This window comes from Xyrauchen texanus, chromosome 41, assembly GCF_025860055.1.
Source record: "Xyrauchen texanus isolate HMW12.3.18 chromosome 41, RBS_HiC_50CHRs, whole genome shotgun sequence".
In the NCBI taxonomy this organism is placed as follows: domain Eukaryota; kingdom Metazoa; phylum Chordata; class Actinopteri; order Cypriniformes; family Catostomidae; genus Xyrauchen; species Xyrauchen texanus.
Genome location: NC_068316.1, coordinates 10,762,057 through 10,783,812, shown reverse-complemented (window position 1 = coordinate 10,783,812; position 21,756 = coordinate 10,762,057). Strand labels below are relative to the sequence as shown.

The 21,756-nt window shown below is 36.4% G+C and overlaps 1 protein-coding gene across 9 annotated transcripts in view; it reads left to right on the top strand.

Moving 5' to 3' along the window:
- LOC127634058 (disco-interacting protein 2 homolog C-like) overlaps positions 1–21,756 on the top strand; it is a 150,132-nt gene that overhangs the window by 114,691 nt on the left and 13,685 nt on the right. For 5 of the 9 annotated variants that reach the window (XM_052113465.1, XM_052113462.1, XM_052113461.1 and 2 more), the window contains 15 exons: positions 75–189; positions 1,914–2,053; positions 2,254–2,390; positions 3,310–3,518; positions 5,077–5,191; positions 6,307–6,508; positions 6,977–7,086; positions 13,177–13,257; positions 13,710–13,833; positions 13,942–14,063; positions 14,141–14,252; positions 14,680–14,789; positions 15,593–15,723; positions 18,533–18,701; positions 20,265–20,435. In XM_052113465.1, coding sequence (XP_051969425.1) covers positions 75–189; positions 1,914–2,053; positions 2,254–2,390; positions 3,310–3,518; positions 5,077–5,191; positions 6,307–6,508; positions 6,977–7,086; positions 13,177–13,257; positions 13,710–13,833; positions 13,942–14,063; positions 14,141–14,252; positions 14,680–14,789; positions 15,593–15,723; positions 18,533–18,701; positions 20,265–20,435 — 2,048 coding nt within the window. Of the gene's footprint in view, positions 1–74; positions 190–1,913; positions 2,054–2,253; positions 2,391–3,309; positions 3,523–5,076; positions 5,192–6,306; positions 6,509–6,976; positions 7,087–13,176; positions 13,258–13,709; positions 13,834–13,941; positions 14,064–14,140; positions 14,253–14,679; positions 14,790–15,592; positions 15,724–18,532; positions 18,702–20,264; positions 20,436–21,756 lie in introns of those variants that run through there. The other 4 variants (XM_052113466.1, XM_052113463.1, XM_052113460.1 and 1 more) reach the window with 2 other exon arrangements.

The following is a 21,756-nucleotide window of genomic DNA, read 5'->3' as shown; positions in this document are numbered from 1 at the left end:
GGGAGCTGTTTTAAATGCTTCATAGAAAAAGTCATTATTTTATAGTATTCATTGTTCTCTCTCATTCTCTGCAGGGTCCATTTCATCATGTGATGCATTCCTCAATGTCTTCCAGAGTAAAGGTCTGCGGCCAGAGGTCATCTGTCCATGTGCCAGCTCAGCTGAAGCCCTTACCGTGGCCATCAGGAGGTGGGAGTGGTGCTGACACATTGACCACTCATTTACCCTGTAGCGTCACCCCATATCCACCAACTCTCACTTCCATCCAGAACATTTAGATCTTTCTTTCTTCTTTTCTGAGTTTCGTAATCCACAAACAATTGAAAAATTATGGAAATAGGGATGGTAAACATTTTTCTGTCTGCTTCACTCAGAATTTGATGTATCAACTAGAGGGCTTTGCCGACTTCTGTGTTTGTCTTCAAAGACAATTCTCTAAAACCATTTACAAGATGATGGTTTTAATAAAAACATATTTTTTTTGGCTTTCTCCATAATTACAGCCTTGAATAGTCCTGACATCTTTGCTTTGTGACCAAATCAAACTCATGACTGAATGCAGAGCATATGGTTTTCATTCCACAGGATTAACTTGTCCATTAACTTGTCCATTTTTATAGACCTGCTTTTTCTCGCTCTCTCTCTCTTATGACAGTTTGTGGATGAGAACAGCTTTTATGAATTTCAACAAAAAGTTAAATGAATTGCAAGCTAATAAAAGAACATGTTGTCATAGATGTGCACATCTCCATCTATTGATGTCAGAAGAAAAACTTGTTTCAAAGGCGACTAATGATAAGCAATTGTAGTGCTGTTTCTGTCATCAAAGGAATTATGTCATTTGATTTGTCATTTGCAGATGTAATATAATGAGCAAACCCGTAGTAACCTCATATTTCACCCCTTACACACGCACAGACACTTTTTTTATGCATTTGGTTTGGCCCATGTTATCAACAGAATGTTTTTTCACTCTGGTAATGATTTCCATCTTCGCTTTCAATATATCTCTCACTTTGTACTTTTCGCAGCTCTAGATGATGATGTAACTTGTAATTCATCCACACATTATAATTACACCACGAATAATTATTAAAGTGTACTTGCTACATTTTTACACATTAGCTCTGTTCCAAAACATAGTGAGCTGCCAAGACAGAATTTTCAAAACTGAATACAACAGCTACTCCAAATGTTAGGCAGCAACACTATATGCTGCTTTCTAAGATATCATGTTTTCTATTCTAAGCAGCATCGCATATATCCTTTGAGAGAATGAAATCTCAAAATTGCACTGAAGTCTGTGAAAAAACATTCAAGATGGCAGGCGAGTTTAGAAATTAGAGTCAATTAGAAATAAACTTGTAGTACTGTATTCAATACTGGAAACTTTCAATTTACACTCACTGAGAACTTTATTAAGAACACTAATGTCCACAGAACTGTCATCACTAGATGTTTTTGGCACCATTCTGAGTAAATTCTAGAAACTGTTGTGTGTGAAAATCCCAGGAGATCAGCATTTACAGAAATACTCAGACCAGCCCGTCTGGAACCAACAATCATGCCATGGTCCAAATCACTGAGATCACACTTTTCCCCCATTCTGATGGTTGATGTGATCATTAACAGAAGCTAATGACCCGTATCTGCGTGATTTTATGCATTGCACTGCACTTTAACACGATTGGCTAATTAGATAATCGCATGAATAAATAGGTGTACAGGTGTTCCTAATAAAGTGCTCAGTGAGTGTATGTTGTCTATTTACCCAATATTTGTTTCTACTATGTATTTTTTTATGCTTGTTTGAGTTTTGAATCGTTAGCTTAGTGACATCTTGTGAAGATTTCATGACAGGATGCTGAATTAGGGGCCATTTAAACTGAACATGTTTTTGCGTTAAAATTTAGGCCCACAGATGATAGTAACCAGCCGCCAGGTCGAGGGGTTCTGTCCATGCAGGGTCTGAGCCACGGTGTCATCAGGGTGGACTCAGAGGAGCGGCTGTCTGTACTCACCGTACAGGACGTGGGCACCGTAATGCCAGGAGGTACACACATGCGCAAACACATTGATGGATCACAGAAAGGCAAAAATGTGCTAAGGCATTTTTTTATTTTATTTTCCTAGTGCAATGTTAATCAGACCAAAGGAGAAAGTAGTAAAATGTCCATGTGTTAGCCTCTCTTTGTGCTGTATTTACTGCTTCAAAAAGTGTGTAATGTGTTTATTGATGTTGTGTATGTGCAGCTCTCATGTGTGTGGTCAAACCGGAGGGAGTGCCTCAGCTGTGTCGAACAGATGAGATCGGAGAGCTGTGCGTGTGCTCAATCGCCACGGGAATGTCATATTATGGGCTGTCAGGCATGACAAAAAACACCTTTGAGGTTTGTGTCCTATCAGATCGAGATGATTTGGCTATAGTTAAATGGACTCTACTACCCAGAATCCCCTAGATTCTACAAAAAAAATATGGTTAAGTATTCAGATAAAAGTCGTTCCCTTGCTTTCTTGTTAAATTCCTTTGGAATAGTTTGCCTTAAATACCAAGATCAAAATAATTTCCCTAAGGCCCATTCACACTAAGTCTGATGGATTATCGTGACACAAGAGTATAACATTTTCGACCCCAAACTTTTCACTTTTTGGAGCCACAAAGATGTATTTACAAAATTGGAACTCTGATTACACATGTTCATCATTTAGATTAATTTAGATGAATGAATTGTTTGACAATCAAATAATAAAAAAATCCTCTTGGACTTGTATTTGCATTTTTTATAAACAGGGTTCCTGCGGTTATGGAAAATCATTAAATTTTTAATTGTGTTTTCCAGCCTGGAATAGTCATGTCAATCTAAAAATTATGAAAATTGTTGTAATGACTGTATATTTTTGCAGTTATTGTCTGCTCTAAATAATCTATTGCCTAGCTTTTGCTCTTGTATAGTGTAACATTTTATTGCAAACCTAGAGATGCTTTATGTGTGAGCAAATCGTTCCTTTGAGTATTTTTATTTGTATTTTTAATAAATCGGCCATACTACTTTACATATCAATCTGAATGATTCATTAGTGAATCTGTCTTAATCAAAATTATTTTAAATATTCCTATCCACTATCCAGTATTTAAAAACAACTGGAAAAGTAGTCATGGAAAATTGTTGGTCAAAAAGTGAGGGAAACATTTACAAAGTTGTCTATAGTAAAAACTATGCTCCTTTTTCATTCATTAAAAGCACCTTGGCTTAATTTTGGTCTTTTGTATGAAATAGCTGTTTTTGTTGTTGTTGTTGTTTTTTTTAGGTTTTCCCCATGAGCATCTCTGGTGCTCCCATCAGTGAATACCCCTTCACCCGGACAGGGCTGTTGGGCTTCATTGGCCCTGGTGGCCTGGTCTTTGTTTCTGGAAAGATGGATGGTCTCATGGTGGTGAGTGGGCGGAGGAACAATGCTGATGATATCGTTGCCACGGCACTGGCGGTGGAGCCCATGAAGTTTGTGTACAGGGGCAGGTGAGAATGCACTGCCTTAAAAACAAACAAACGTGCCGTAATCTTCTCTGTCGTCAATGGCCGATAAATATAGCATGTGAGCATGTTTGCTTTGGACATGCAGAGTGCAAATTAAATACATTTAACACCTGCTGTGGTGGCAGAGGGGAGAAGGTGTGTGTCTGCATGTTGTGTTAAAGTTATGTTTCAGTTGTGTTGTGTCTGTGAATTTGCCCCGGGTTTTGTTAATTGGTTTCTTTATACGTTTTGTAGAATTAAAAGGTGTTACAAAAACAATCTAAGGTTAACATTGGGGAGTCTGATTCATTTAAACAAATCAGTTTCAATGAACCAATTAAAAAAAACACAATTCACAGATTTGTTTGAATGAGTGCTCAAAAGTGCCCTCAGAAGACATTTTTGTTTTATTTTTGTTGTCGTAAAATAACTTTTTATTTAAATTAGTTTGATTGTTAAATTAAATGAACCCTTAAACACATACCTCGGGTCTTTATTGACCCGGGACCTCATTTCACTCCCTGTACCTCATCCATTATTTGTAGTTTTGCCCACACTTAGTATTCCTCAATCTCTCTCTTATAAATAGTGTAACAAAAAAATAAGTAAACCAAAATTGAAAGTTAAATGTTTATAGCAAATTACAAAAAAAGCTTATAGGGTTTTTAGAGACCCTATGTAAGAGTGTTTTTGTTTTTTCCACTTCAACAACAATGTGATATATCAGTATCCTTATGCATGTACACAGACACATTTTACATGTTATTTTTTTCTCAAGGTGACACTGTTGTTTCAGTGATTGACTTGATTTACATTTGACAATTTTCTGTTTTATGAAGAAACAACATGGATGTTAACTATAGCAAGTTTAACACATGAACAGTATGATATGACTATTGTCATTTGGGTGTACGATTGAAATTATGTAAGTGCATCTATTTAGACTCAATAAGTGACTGAGAAAATACTTTAAGACACACATAATCTACACATAAGTTACACATGTGTTATGTGTAGCTCAAAATGTTTTTGACAGCCAGTTCTGTCTTAGAAAATTCCAGTGTGAAAGTAATGAATCCTGTTCTAGATTTGTCCTGATTTGTTCCGTTTTCTCTTTCTCTTGAAAAATAAACCATCAAAATGTAACATATTTTATTCTATTATTTTCGAATTGTCTTGAAAATATTTTAAAAAAGAGATACTATATGAGCATTTTGTAGATTCATTTACGATAGATATAAGTGCCTGGTCTCTAAAGACTCAAATATGTGAGTGTTTGGTGAAATTCCTAAGAGTTAAGACAGTGTCAGATGTTGCACTTGCATTCAGACATATTTTGGAATGCAATAACCCATGAAATCAAGTTTCAGTAGCTAAAAGCGTTTGCATTCACATACTTGCACAGATTTTTACAAACTTTTAGTGATTTGCAAACTATGAATCGGTTCAACCAAAAATAAAATGATAAAAAAAGAATGATTCTCATGTATATACAACCAGGCTTCTGTTTTTTATTACAGACTAATTTCTGACATTTCTTCACTCTCTCTCTCTCTCTTAGGATAGCGGTGTTTTCTGTGACAGTCCTGCACGATGAGAGGATTGTGGTTGTAGCTGAGCAGAGGCCGGACTCCACAGAGGAGGACAGCTTTCAGTGGATGAGCCGTGTTCTGCAGGTATCTGTCCTTTTTTTTTACCCACATTTACTGATTGACTGGGGCAATTAAATGCAACAGTGACCTCCCTATCTCAGGAACCCTCGTTCCTGAAACATTTTTCCCATTAATTTTCTCCATAGGGAGGCCCTTTGGGGAAACCCTACATCTTGAACCAAACCAAATAGCTCTGAAATGAATCACATTACAAACTTTGATTTGAATCAAAAAAGTATTTGCAACTCAGATTAAAAGACAAAGTTACAAGACTGTGTACTTAACGCCTTTTATTAGGGAATAAACCTCAGTCCTATGAAGCATTACAAATTATGTAATCGAATCAAAAAGACAGTACATTTCAAATTAAACATTTATTAAACTATTGACTTTGATAGTCTATTGATAGTCATTGATCATAAGTTAAAAAAACAACAGTATATTTTAGGATTGAAAAATATTCAGATATCTACTAATACATAATAGTATGAGAGTTTGCGGAAGCTTTATGGGATTGGGTGGTTGCTGCTGAGCTCTTTTTCGCAGGAATTTTAGTTTTTTATGGTAACAGCGAGGGATTTCAGCTTTTAAACGTTGTTTATTTTTATTTTTTTTACCTCTGAGCTCATGGTAAAGCTGTGTTGAAATGTTTATATGTTATTGCTAAAATAACATAAGTCTCTCTTTGGGGAAAATTAATCTGAATATTAGCCTATTATCAAGCTCTTTAGTCAATCGCTCCTCCTATCCAGTCTGTCGGGAGTCATCTTGATTGCTGTGTAAACCCAGTCACCAACCAAACTCAATCAGAGATCATGCTACTGCTGACCTGCAGAGTTTCTATCAGTATTTAATAGGCCTTACTGGTGTGTAAAAAAACAAGATGCACTGATGCACAAAAGTTGGCCTTCACTTCCTCACATCAAAACAGTTCCAGTCCTTCCCTTTGTTGTAGGTCATTAATCTTGCAAAAAACTCACTTCCCGAATTCCTGTTTGGTAATTCGGTTCTCCATGAGGCACAGTAAAGGTCAGTGTCTGCATCATATCTCAGCTGGCAGCCTCTTCTCTCTCCTTACAGATTCTCTGAAATCTATTTTTAAACCTCACCTGACAATCAAAATATGTCTCCTTCTGCAGGCGATAGACAGTATCCACAACGTGGGGGTGTATTGCTTGGCTTTGGTGCCTGCCAACACCCTTCCTAAGACTCCGCTGGGAGGGATCCACCTGTCGGAGACCAAGCAGCTGTTTTTGGAAGGCTCACTGCACCCTTGTAACGTCCTAATGTGCCCTCACACCTGCGTCACCAACCTGCCCAAACCCCGACAGAAACAGCCAGGTCAGTCTGTGGCAAGGTCATATCTGATGTCAAACAAAATTAGAACTGTTAAAAATGCTGTGTGTGTGTCATCTGTTTGTTTGTGTTGGTAACTTTTTTTGTCTTGTTTCCAGTAAAAATATCATAAAAAGAAGATGCATTTACTTGAGATTATTTATATATATATATATATATATATATATATATATATTATAAAAAGTCTAAATTTAGTAAGGTTAATGCTTAAAACAAGAGAAAAAACAACGAGTTGCCAATGGGGGAAGAATAATTTTCCCCCTTTGAAGTAAGATAATTCTGGTTGGTCTGTTTGCTGGTTTTATATTGGTTTGGGCAGTTGTCAGCTGGTTGTGCTGAACTCAGCTTGCCCAGGCTGGCAGACCAGCTAAGACCAGCAAACCATTTTAGGCAGGTTTAAGCAGTTTTTTTTTCAGGAGGGTAGTGATGTACATCCTGTGTTTGGTCCTGCAGAGATTGGACCCGCCTCTGTGATGGTGGGAAACCTGGTCTCAGGGAAAAGGATTGCACAGGCCAGTGGCAGAGATCTGGGCCAGATTGAAGACAATGATCAGGCAAGAAAGGTGTGTGTGTGGTATCATGGGGCCTTGATTTTCATCCATCAGTCCATTCATCCACCCTACCATCTTATTTGTCACCCACCTGCAACAAATCCATCCAGCCAAGGAGAGACACCAAATATAGCATTTTTCCTATTTGATTTTGAAGTCAGTACCTACTCTGTTTTTAAATGTTTAGGACATTGAGCAATTGAATAACTTATATGGTTAAAGGAATATGTCTGGGTCATGTTTCATCCCAAAATCAAGAAGATTTTTTTTGACAGTTAAAGGATTGTTCCGGGTTCAATACAAGTTGAGTTGATCGACAGCAATTGTGGCATAATATTGATTACCACAATTTCTTTTCTTTCTTTTTTCTCCCCAATTTGGCATGACCAAATCCTAATGCGCATTAAGTCCTCATGGTGGCGTATTAACTCAATCCAGGTGGCAGAGGATGACTCTTAGTTGCCTCTCTGTCTGAGACCGTCAATCCATGCATCTTATCACGTGGCTTGTTGAACGCGTTACTGCGGAGACGTAGTGTATGTTGAGGCTTCACGCTATTCTCCACGGCATCCCCACACAACTCACTACACGCCCCAATGAGAGCGAGAACCAATCGGGCTAATTTGGTTTCTTTAGAGACCTGGCTGTCACTCAGCATGCCCTGGATTTGAACTCACAACTCATCATCAGTACTCGCTGAGCTACCCAGGCCCCCCATAACTCATACCTTTTCTTTAAAAAAAGCAAAAATATTGGTTCCAGGGAGGCACTTATAATGGAGTGAATGGGAGCCAGTTTTTTATATCCTCACTGTTTCAAAAGTATAGCCATAAGACATAAAGTATATGCATGCAAAATGATTACAGTGTGATAAAATCACTTACCTTTTCTGTTTAAAGTTATTGCCAATTTTATAACTTCGTTACCATGACGATTTAATGTCAGAAAACCCTTTTAACAGAAGAATGAATGCAAGTGATTTTATAAAATTATAAGCTTCACATGTCTGTCTTTAAACTTCCATAGTAAGTGTCTCCCTGTAACCCAGATTTTAGCTTTTTTTTTTTAAAGAAAAAGAGGGACGAGTCAAAAAACAAATTTTTGAGGTAATCAACATTATGCCACGAATGCTGTTGATTGAGCTTAACTTGAATTGAATCCGGAACATTTCTTTAAGCACACCCCCTTCCCCTTGAGCTTAATTATAATGAAAATAATGTCTCAATGCAAAAAAAAAAAAAAAAAAATGTATATTGCATTTGTCAATGCAAAGTATAATTTCTTATTTTTTGTCTTTTTATTTTGGGGTGAAATATAACCTGGACATTTCTTGAGATTAACCCACCTCAAACATGTAAGCCATCTCATGATATATAATACAATCAGGATTTAAAAAAAACCCACCCATACCCACAGCTTTTTCATGGCCACCCTCAACTCCAGTGGCTTTTGCAAAAAAAAAAAACTTGTCTGTAAAAGCACATTGCACACTGGCCGCTGTCTGTTTTGGAGGAATGGTTTATTTTGTGCATTTAGTGTTGAGTTGATTTCTTTGGTTTTGCTGTGCTGTCAGTCAACCACCTAGACACAATTACAATCCATTACACCGTTCTGTCAGGCTGAAAGATGGTAGCCATTATTCCATCAGCCTGTCTACTGTGCATAATACCATAACCTAAACACACAGACATACACACACACACTGAGTAGCACAGCTGAAAGCCTCACATACTTACAATGCACAAAGTGCTTACACACAGACATACTCACACATGTTCGAACAAACATATTCACAGACCCACAAATTTACACTATTGGACAGGGCTATATAGCTAAAAAATATATATATTTTATTATTTATAAAAATCTTTTAATCTTTCTTTTTTTTAGCCTTTTGATGCTATTTGATTTATTTCTCTATATATGTATTTAATCAAAAGAACCACAAATTTCTGATTTTGACTAAACATTCATTGTATCCATAGAGATTAATATTATAAATGTATGAATTAAATCACTGTTTTGTTTTTTAAACCATTGTTCACTAAATGAACACAAGGAAGGATGCTATTCACAATTTACCTATATATATATATATATATATATATATATATATATATATATATATATATATATATATATATATATAAATTTTTTTACTAATACATTTGAATACATGAAAAATACCACACAGGAACTTTCATAAACATTTCTGATGCAAAGGAACAATTGAATCATGGTTTTGAATTGATTATTTGGCTGACAGTTTGAACTGATTCAATATTCACAATGTTACTTAATCTTCTATTCCCAACAACAGAAATACATTGTGAATATTCAAAATATCACCCAGCTATAGCACACCCAACCACCACTATACTTTTTTTTTAGTGCTTCAACAATTGTTGGCTGCTGCCTCTTGCATGCCTTCCCTATCCTCTCCATTTCCTTCATTCTTTTACACCCTTTCCAGCAAGCATGGTTATGTAACATCTGACACCAACAAATGTTACCTCTGCTATCTGTGCCACTCAAATCAGCCATACATGATTGTTTTCCATTTTTACACCCTGAAGCCTATGTTGTTGCTTTCGTGCCCATGAAAATCATTCGTGCCCATGAAAATCAGGCCCGTTAAGTGAATGGAAACAGTTTTGTTTCATGCTTTAAGAGGAGTGATTTTTGATCGGATGTGCAAATAACACTGGGAGATGAGGTAACACCGCTGCATTCACTTCCAACTCTCAGATAATATCAACACTGCTTGCTAATGATTTTAACATATCCTGCTAATTGTGTGCAAAAAAAGTACAAAATTGTTTTGTTAACAGCTAGTCCTTAAATGTCATGTTTAGGGTTTCAAGGTATACCACGGTTTGAAAATTGACGGTTATCATACCATGTACATTTGCTTATCTACGATATGAGTGTGTGTGTGAGTGAGTTAAAGCAGTGTTTCTCAACTGGTCGATTCGGACTGGGCAGGGAAAGAGCAATGCCATGGTTCTCCCATTGAATATATTTCGGCAGCCGCCCAAGTGATAGACTATTTAGGACTGTCGACATAAATTTAATGATAATCTCGCAAACAGCTAAAGCAGACATGGGCAACATATGGCCCGCGTAGGTTGAATAACCTGCGTTATTTATCTTAAAAGCATTTTTATTTTTAATTGGATATTTCAGTTAACTTGCATTGGGACCTAACGGGTCTCCACAAGCGTTTAACATGCTCAGGGTTGACAGATAAGAGAAGAAACACCCCCAGTTTGAGATTTATACTTGCGCAAATTGGAAATATTCCACCTAATGTTATACTTATTTTGTGCAATCTGGCAACCATGCATGTCTCGTTTTCCCCTTTGAACAAATTTAGCGATCTGTAGTTTAATATTCTGCTCAAGGAAAAGTGTTATATATGTGTCCATTCTTGAGGCTGCTTGTGATGTTTGGTGCTACTAATTTTGCAGGTAAACCTTCTCAGTGATTCAATTAAATATAAAAGTAGATCTCGGCATCATTGAAACACGGAGGGGTAATCATTGACATGCGAGCAAAAGCAAGCCAAAGACTAATAGGTATTTGTATTTTTTATTTGTGTAATTAGGAACGTTGAAGTTCATTCGCACCTGTATGTTAATGTAACTCTTGCAGTAATCATGTATCATATTTATACAGTTGTGTTATTCAGTTGTGTGCTGAAAGTCAATCATCGAGGAGACCCGCATCATGATTCTTTTAGCATGTAAACGGGTAAAGTTTTAGAAAAAATATAAGTAAACTCGCCCGCTTTGCAACAAACATTAAAAGTTCTTTACATTTCTTTTTTTTATTATGATTAAAACTGAATAATAAATTAACAGGGAAGTAGAGATGGCAAAATAAATGTATAATCTCCACTTTTATTCAGTTTTTTAATGCCTGATATACAAGTATCTATCTTTGTAGAGCAATACAATACTTTAGGCAATTGCAGAATATTCTCACTAGTCACAGATACACTTCAGAAAATTGAGTACACAACTATTTCTGGGCTTAAAAGATACAAAAACCAAATCAATGCAGAATATTGTATCTCAAAAGCAATACAATATGGCCCCTCCATGCACTACCTAAAGCCCGCTGTGGCCCCTTTACCAAAATAGTTAAAAAATATTAATAATTACACACATCACCTTTACAAATTTGTTTCAGGGTTTTACATGTGTAAAAGTAACTGTTATATTTTGACAAAATGTTATAGTTTCATATGAAATAATCTAAAGGTAGAATCTATTAGACCTCATTTTATATCAACAGTGGCAGTTGTAGTTAAAGTTTCAAGATGTGTTTCAGCTAGTATTTATTTTTCATAAATACATTAATTTATTATTATTATTACAATTATTTAAGACTAGCACACTGACTTAACAATGGTAACGAGGAGCCTTTCCTTCTGTGTAATATGTGTATAAATATGTAATATTAGGTAACAAATGGGCTAATAATGGGCTCATATAAGTAAATATGCTCTTCAGTTTTTAAAAGGGGGAGAGACAACTTCCTGTAGATTTTGTTGTTGACATCATCAATGACACAAAAATAATGACACTTGATGCATGTCCTTGTACTGGAAAACCATGAAATACAACCTATGCAACATAAAAGGAAATGCGACCCAGGATACATTAAATACAGGTTATGTTTAATCTATGGCAGGTCAATGTAAAATCTGTCCTTAACCAAAACCAGTTGAGAAGCACTGAGTTAAAGGTACAGACAAGAGCAGTCTGGCCTCACTGTTGTGCACCTACAATATATGTTAACTGTTAATAATCATAGGACATTACTTTAAAAGCTCACACAGCTGATGTTATTTTTAATTTAGTAGTTCATTTAACATGCCATGCTAACATGTAAACTAACATGCTTTAGTTAGATAACATGTTATAGTTATACATTTATATTTTTTATCATGTTTATAATTCTGTTTATTATAATTCTGTTAGCTTTCTTATTTGTTCTATTTCTTTTTTTTCAAAAGGGAGACTTTTTTTTACACATATGTACCAAGAGTGGACGCCGCATCATTCTTAAGTGTAACACATACTTCAATAAAATAAATGGTTTCAAGTTTCAATTATAATAAAGTGTTTGCTCAAAAATAAATAAATAAATAAAATAACCCTTCTGTTTTCACTAATAATAGTAATTGTCTAATACCGTGAAACCGTGATATTTTCTGAGAAGGTTATCATACCGTGAAAATCTCATACCGTTGCAACCCTAGTCATGTTATAGGTGAATGGCAACAGATGAGTAATTAGACTTGCCTTGACACCAACCTGTTTACCTTATACAGTTAAATGTTTGAATTGAATAAATTGTTTTTGTATTAAATAATTTTTTGTATTTAAGCAAGTTTTAGTTGTTTTTTCTTCAATTCCATGCATAAATTGTTTATTTAAAAAATTGAAATCACATCTTTCTCTTTCACAGCACTAGGCTTTGTAAACCGCAAAAAAAGAGTCTACTTGCTTTTTTCAGTCAGTCAAAAACGTTCTCTTCCTGTGCATTATTTTGGGCATTTAGTTTAATTGACATGTCTTCGGAGGGCGGAATTATGTAGCTGAGGTTCGGAAAACAGCTGAAATTACTAACGGCACCTTTAAAGGTGCACTAAGTAAGATTTGGTTTGTGCTGGCCGATATGGCAGTCATCTTAGACAACTAGCAGCATACATGCAGCATCATACAAAAACAATAGTTTTCGGATGCTGATGCCATTGTAGAATTGCACTATTCGCATTCAGCCATGATTGATTTTAGTAAACGAAAGTGTCAGATAATACAGTATATACTGTAGATACAGAGATAAAGTGAGTAGTATTCAGCTGTATAATAACTTTTATTAGGCTACTGATACAACTGGATTCTTCATCTCAATTGACTGTACCTGATTAAAAAAATGTAAATAAAAATTACAACTTTTAGTGCAGGTTCAGTTCCTAAATTGAATTGTAATTCAGTTATCTAATGCACTTTAGACATATCATGTAATATCCATGAATAGCCTTTCAGGTTTTGTAATAATCAGCTCAGACTTCCTCTTTTCCACATATAGTTCCTCTTCCTGTCTGAGGTGTTGCAGTGGAGAGCCCAGACCACTCCAGACCATGTGCTGTTCACTCTTCTCAGCTCAAGGGTATGACACCTCCAACTCTATCATAATTCTGCCACAAACTGTAGCATTCTCTCTTAAGAAAGTGATGCCAGCTAAAAGTGAAACTGTTGTGATTTCTCAAGTGTGATCTTGTGCTTTTAAAGGATTGGGAGGAAATGTCTCAATTTCTGCACCATTTCCCCACTGCAGGATGCAGGAATTGTTCTCAGAAATAATTTTGCCCTGGTGGCAAAGAATGTTTTTTGTTTTTTTAATATAGTAAAAATACTTAAATACTATTTTGAACACCACATTCCACCCATTGAAAAGTTATGTTTATCGCAAAAAAAGTGTCTGTGATGGTTAGATTTAGGGTGTAGTAGTAGGGTTCTGGGATAGACGATATCATTAGCTCAGTATAGAAACAGAAGTCAATGGAAAAGTCACCACCATGATAGACAAACAAACGTGTGTGTGTGTGTGTGTGGTTGTAGGGTGCAGTCCTGAGCTCACTGACGTGTCTTCAGCTACATAAGCGGGCGGAGAAGATCTCAGCCATGTTGATGGAACGAGGCCACCTGCAGGATGGTGATCATGTTGCGCTGGTGTACCCGCCTGGTATGACATCATTAATCCTGTTTTAAACAGGATCAGGGAAATACATGTCAAAATCTGTAGTTTGCCTATTCATGTACATACTTATGAACATGTGTTCTACGTTTTTAGGTATAGATCTGATTGCTGCCTTTTATGGATGCCTGTATGCCGGCTGTGTACCAATTACAGTGCGACCTCCACACCCACAGAACATCGCCACCACCCTGCCCACTGTGAAAATGATTGTGGAGGTAAACGTTGACTTGAGGTGCTGTCACATGCTGTGTAACAACATCAACTGGTTGCTAATGTAGGAATTTGTGTCCAGGTGAGCCGGTCAGCCTGTATGATGACCACACAGATGATATCCAAGCTCTTGAAGTCAAAAGAGGCATCTGCAGCAGTGGACGTCAGGTCGTGGCCTCCTGTTCTGGACACAGGTGAGTGGGTCAAAGGTCATTTGGCAGTTTTGAAATTGTACTCATTAAGGTTGCATAGTGTGATCCTTAGTTGTTAGTGGGGTTTGCTAAGGCAAGCATCACTATTATTATTGCTCACATTTATGGTTAGGGATTTGAACAAACCTTAAGTATTAAACTTGGTTGTGCAACTCGTTTTGCTCTTTTCGTCTAACGGATATGAATGATACATCAAATCATGCCACTTGTGAAGCAGAGGTGTGCTGTTGGTAATCAAACTTTAGATTTTCACCTGGATGACAGTAAAACTGGTGAAGAATCCAATAGACTTCCATTAAAAGTGGGAACCAAGCCATATATAGGGACCAGAATATCACAGGCTTTGGATTAGCTTTTTTGACTTGGGCCAGTAAGCAACCATCCATTTAACATCAAACATCTCTTCAAGATGATCTACCAAAGAAGAAGCCCTCTCAGCTCTACAAACCCTCCAATCCAGACACACTGGCTTACCTGGACTTCAGTGTCTCCACTACCGGAATGCTAGCAGGAGTAAAGGTGAGTATTTACCCTTTCAACTTTTATTCTATTTGTGTAAAATGAGCCAACCCCAGCACTTCACTTCCCCAATACAAAAAAAAAAAAAAAAAAGAAAAGAAAACATTTGAAAACACATCCTCTCAGTTAATTGGTGGTGAGTTGTGAGATCAGGTGTCAGTTGTGCTAAAGAATTTGAGATTTCTTCTTTTATTGTTTGGAGATGAAAACTAGGTTTTGAACAGGTGGCCACTATTATGTTATAGGAGCCATGCATGCTCATAGAGACCACCGAGTATTGTGTAGAGCAATGACCTATTCAGCCTTTTGGAAGTTCTTTACAACAACACAGTCTTTTATTAGTTGGCATAGGTGCTTCAGATATGCTCTAGAGTCACTAGTGTTTTCCAAAGTCGAATTAAAAAATGCTTTTTATGGCAGTGTTTGTTTATAAAGTGAGATTGTATTATAAAGTGCTTTTAAGAGTCAAAGAACTATCTCATTATCTTTTCAAGAATAATCGGTCGACACAAACATGACATTTAGTGGATAGTGTAGTCTATACAACATGTGTGGTATATTCCATGCCTTTAATTCAAGTAACTCACTGAAAATGTTGCCTTCCACTATAGCTCTCAAATCTTATTTGCCCATGGGCATATTTATACTTAGTTTGGACACATTATGCCAGGTTTGACTTCACTTGCATGTCTCATAACTGATCTTGACATGCCAAGTTTGGGTAGACTTTTGCTGTTAAAAATGTCAAATGAAACCTCTAGCACTCTCTCTCACTTTTTTAACTTTGCATTGTTCCCAATCAGATGTCCCACACAGCCACCAGTGCCTTCTGCCGCTCTATAAAGCTCCAGTGTGAGCTATATCCCTCTCGTGAGGTGGCAATCTGCCTGGATCCATACTGTGGCCTCGGCTTTGTCCTCTGGTGCCTCTGCAGGTGAGAGTCTTCTAATAGACCAGACACACCTATTGTTCAAATTCAGTGTTATACATAAACAGTTCAGCTGCAAAAAAACAGTAGCCCGACTTTGAAAAGTAGGATTTTCCAGCTTTATAGCTCAAATAACACCCATGCAAAATGGTAATATATACTTTTTTAGTGTCATTCAGACTACATCCACACCTATACAGTTTTGATTGAACATGCATATTTGCTACGTTTATGCCTTCTCATCCACACTAAAGCAGCATTTTTCTGCATTTCCTGCAAAACAGAGGCATTCAAAAATTTAGTTTTCAAAATTAAACTGATTAGTGTGGACATAGCGTTAATTTCACCAGCAGGTCTAGGCAGAATCTACTCTGCAGATTTTCACAGAATTGGAATGCCCAACTTTCACTAAATTCTTTAAAAAAATATATATTTTAATTAATTTGATTATGCTTTCAGCTCTCATATAAGAATGTATAAGAATTCTCATGTCCGTTTAACACATTTTAAGTCAAGTCAATTTTATTTGTATAGCGCCTTTCACAACACACATCGTTTCAAAGCAGCTTTACAGAATATTAGCATTAACAGACGATAAGAACTGTAATGTCTATAAAGTCGATTAATCATCATTGTGTAATTTAGATAAAATACGAATTTTAATAGTGTTTATAAATAATTAAATGATAATTGTATTAATAACCCCAGTGAGCAAGCTGTAGGCTGACTGTGGCAAGGAACACAAAACTCCATAATATGTAGATTAATGGAGAAAAATAACCTTGGGAGAAACCAGACTCACTGTGGGGGCCAGTTCCCTCTGGCTAACATTATGAATGTAATGTAAATATTAATTATGTATAGGTAAAAGCATGGTTTAAAATTATTAAACTAAGTGATAAGGGTCATTGATTAAACATAGATTGTGTTTGAACTGTAAGATTAATGACCAAAGTCTTTGAAGTCCATCTTGATTAATTGCAGAAGTTCACATAGATGCAATTGTCCTTGTTAATTGGCTGATGAAGGCTTTTGTTGGCAATTGTTAGTCTAAGCATTTCATTTCAGGATCATAGTCCATAAATAGACCGAGGTGATGCAGGTTGGAGTTGGCATAATTTCATCCTCTGAAGTCCGTCATAATAGATTGAAGTGATGTTTGGCTGGCACCGGCTGCATTTAGTCATCATCATTCTGCGACATGTAGCAGTGGAGTCCAACATGAAGCAGGAATGGTGCTGGATCCAGCCGGTTCTGGTGACCTCAGGATAGGAGTCCCGAGGTTGAGACAGGGAAACAAATAAAAAGATGTAAGCGTAGATGCCATTGAATGTATTGCAGAGTTAGAGATCATGCTCAATGCTTCTGGTTTCTGGTTCCGGCAGACCCAACTAAAGCAGCCTAATTGTGCTGCTTTAGTTGGGTCTGTTAAAAGTTATTAGGTGTATGCCTGGCTAAATAGATGAGTCTTTAGTTTAGACTTAACCTGAGAGAGTGTGTCTGCATCTCAAACAGTGTTTGGGAGACTATTCCATAGTTTAGGAGCCAAATATGAAAAGGATCTTCCTCCTTTAGTGGATTTTGATATTCTAGGAACTATTAATAGGCCAGAATTTTGCGATCTTAATGAACGTGTTGGAATATAGCGTGTTAGAAGATCGCTTAAGTACTGCGGAGCTAGACCATTCAAAGCTTTGTACGTAGTTAACAGAAATTTAAAATCAATACGGAATTTAACAGGTAGCCAATGTAACGATGATAAAATGGGGCTAATATGATCATATTTCTTGGTTCTAGTCAGCACTCTGGCTGCTGCATTTTGAACCAATTGAAGTTTATTTATTGATCTTGCTGGACATCCTCCCAGTAATGCATTACAATAATCTAGTCTTGAGGTCATGAACGCATGAATTAGTTTTTCGGCATCAGCAACCGAGAGCATATGCCTTAATTTAGCAATATTTCTTAGGTGGAAGAATGCTGTTCTACAAACATTTGTAATTTGATTTTCAAAGGACAGATTGGTATCAAATATAACACCTAAGTTCTTTGCTGTTGAAGATGATGTAACAGTACATCCATCTAGAGTCAAATTATATTTTAGTGGCTTATTTTTAGAGTTTTTTGGTCCAATAATTAGAACCTCTGTTTTGTCAGAATTGAGTAGAAGGAAATTTCTGGCCATCCAATCTTTTATTTCATTGATACACTCTTGTGAAATCTCATCAGGTTTTGAAGAAATATAAAGTTGTGTATCGTCAGCATAGCAGTGGAAACTTATTCCACGATTCCTGATAATATCTCCCAGGGGAAGCATATACATGGAGAAAAGCAGAGGCCCTAAAACTGATCCCTGTGGCACTCCATACTTTACTTTTGTATTTTACCATATTTAAATACAGAATTTTCATAGATTTTCCGCCAAAATCAGTGCAGAAAATACAAAAAAGTCTCCATATTCTGTCTGGTCCTTCATATATAGGCGTGAACTGGCCTTGACACACTGTAGGCAGATGCATTTTATCAAAATCATACAATTCCACACAAGTATTAAACCAGTTTCTCAATAGATTGCAGCTTTTGAAAAATATGTTTGTGCTGTGTTCACATGCTGTTAAGTGAGCCAGTGTGTATGTGTGTGTTTATGCTGTGCTTGTCCTCCTCTAGTGTAAAGTGTGTGCTCAGTTCTTGTCTCGCCTTGCTTGAGTGATGTGTTGTTCTCTTTTGTCAGGGTGGGCAGATTGCTCTGCTCTCGTGGTGTTTTGTGTATGTTGGTAACGCTTTGTTCTCCTCTGTCTCTCCCTGCTGGGTGAAGTGTGTATTCAGGGCATCAGTCTATTTTGATTCCTCCATCCGAGCTGGAGGTGAACCCTGGTCTGTGGCTGCTGGCTGTCAGTCAGTTTAAGGTCAGAGACACATTCTGTTCGTACTCTGTCATGGAGCTTTGCACCAAGGGATTGGGCCTGCAGACAGAATCCCTCAAGGTAACATATACATTGACTCTAAAGTGTCAATCTTTTTATTGAGAGCTATGTGGTTCCCTGCCCCTGATTTTCTTTCTCCTTATTTCTGTCTGTTTTTAATTTAGTGTGCTTTATTAATGTTATTTTATGGGAACTGTAAAAAAAATATATATATTTGTATTTCCACCTGTGTACAGTAAGAAAAGGAACAAAATCATTAACATTTATTTATTATTATTTGTAAAGAATTTATTAATGAAATTTATTAAGAAAGAAAATCCAATAATAGTGCAAAATAGAAAAATGATCATAAAATGTATTAAAATAAAATATTGTAGACAAAATGAAATGTAACAATTAACACATTTAACAAAAAAGAAAAATAATTAAGGAGGATAATGGCTAGTTCAAATGGCCACCTGCTTACAAAAGTATAAATATATATTAAATATAAAAAATAACTATAACACATAAATGCTATTTTATTATATTTTATATAGAATATTAAATATAAAATAAAATAGTGCAATGGTGTAAATAAACTAAGTAATATATTTAATTAATAAATTAATGGGTAGTAAGAAGGATTTCTTTATTTCTTCAAACAGCTTTGAGTTCTAAGACATTTTTCATTAGTTAAAATTTTTTATTTGTGGTATTTAAAAGTAAACCGCAAGTGATGTAATGTGAGTGTGTGTGTGTGTTTGTTTGTGTGTGTTTGCGCTGTGTTCAGGAGGTGTGACTGCGTGTAATTAACATCTGGGTTGAGTTAGTAAAGGAAAGGCCGCCCGTGCCTCATGGCGATCCTGTCTTTTAAAATCGTGTTTTATTCATGATTTAGTCATTGAGATTGCCATTGTTACTAACGGCAATGTGATGCTGAGTACAGTTTATTATCATCATGACGTTCAATGAGGAGGAATAATATGTCCCAATGAAAGACATTTTTTGGCCCACTTGTAATGTTAGTCCTTGTAACATTTAACCTTATTGAACCAGAAAATTCAACATTTTCTCGCCGGTCTCTGATGCTTAGAATTCAACAGGCTGTTTTTGCAACTGTACCCTCAAGACTTTTATATGTAAATCTCATATAATATAATTAGCTATCCTCTTCACATAGCTGAATACTGAAAAGGCTTTTATACATGGAGATAATGTGTAAAGGTAATATTATATGTCTATATTGAGCTATAACAAATCTTTCTTTTAATTTTATTGATTTCTTTGTCTATTTTTATGTTTTGTAACCTTTCTGATTTTTTTTAAATTAATTTATTGTATTTCATTTTTATTTAATTTTGTGTACCTTGTAACTACATTTTCTACTAACTTTTGTCCTAAGTATGTTGGACCACTAAAACATATTGTTAAAAAATTTGGCTGTTTATATGTTAATGTGCTCATGGTTATGATATCATGGCCATGAAGATAGAATAAGCAAAGTATAACATATAGCTTGGGTTAGCTTCACTGGACAAAATTTAAAGGACAGAACTGCTGCTCCATATTCTTTTTGGTTGACAGTGTTCCTCTCTCCATCACCCTACTTTTATTTCTATCTCTTTTTTCTCAATCCTTTAGGCCCGTGGACTTGACCTGTCCCGTGTAAGGACTTGTGTGGTGGTTGCAGAGGAGAGGCCCAGGATAGCACTCACCCAGTCCTTCTCTAAGCTCTTTAAAGACCTGGGTTTGCACCCTCGAGCTGTCAGCACTTCCTTTGGATGTAGAGTCAACCTGGCCATCTGCCTCCAGGTTAGTTAGTTAGCCTGTGCTGCGTGTGTGGCCATGGAAATCATGCATTCTTAATCTGCCACAGACTGGATGCGAGGCTGAGATTAGGCTGTAATCCCAATCCCAGCATTATTTTACAGGATGCACAAACCGAGATTAGTATTCAAAGTTTGCAGAGAGGATTCCACTGTCCCTTTAGTTTGTGTTGTGAGGGAGAGTAGCTTTCTCTAGAGCATTATAGGATATCCTGAGGTGATTAGTTGAGGTAAAATCAGGTCACCATTAAAGTATTAGTATTGCTGTATAAATATCTGTAGCATACTGTATGTAAAAACTGTATAATGGACCATTGTCTCAGGCAATCCATTTCTGACATAGCTAGTTTCATGTCTCGTTTCAATCTGCGGTGTCTTCATTCTCACATAACATAATAATGTTTAATCAAATCAACATTTCATGTCCATTTATTTATTTATTTGGTGAGGATCTGTTGCAGGGTAATGTACAGTCAACCAGTCATTATTGCAAAATAAGTGCCCTCTGCTTCATGTCGGTGTCCAGAGCACCCTGTCAGAATACTTTTGTGTTGAACTGTAGTAAAACATCCATTCAAATTCTTATTCTCATTCTTATGTTCCCAGGTTAAAAGCTCCACAGTGTTTAGTCATATTAGGGATGATTCTATAGTTACATACTAAAGATATTAATGATATGGAGTGCTACCTAATGACTATTATATCATAAGATTCTCTGAATAACTTCTGGGTTGTGGGATGAGAGTAGAATGGAGACAATGTCAAAAGTTTTGTGTTTTTTGTCTGTACACTGTCACACCTCCTAAGAAGTTATTAGAAGTAAGGTTGTCAATTAAGTGTTTTAATTCAGTGCGATTAATTATATATAAATATATATAATGGCTTAAACCCTTTATTGTTTTATTCCTACCAACAAATTGTCTTAAAGGTGCACTTAGAAAGCTTTTAGCTGGCTCTTACTCGGTCCAATTGTACCAGTGGTTTTGGACTTTGTACTGACATCTATCGTCATGGATGCAAACATTTTGTTTAGTAAGTGCTGCCGCTTCACACCAATTTATGTTCCTCTTTATGTTACTATTAGTCTGTGTTTTTCTCCATCTCATACTTCACATCAATATATCCATATACATTCTTGGATTCAATCCAACCTAATTTACATGGATTGGATCACACTGGACTGTGACAGGACTGCCAAGACTTGCGAGCTGTCTGGTGTTTGAGGCCGTCATGTGTTCTTGCTTGGCAAATGATGTCACGCTGTTTGTGATCCGAGCCGGAGCTTCAGTCAAACTGTTTGTTTCATC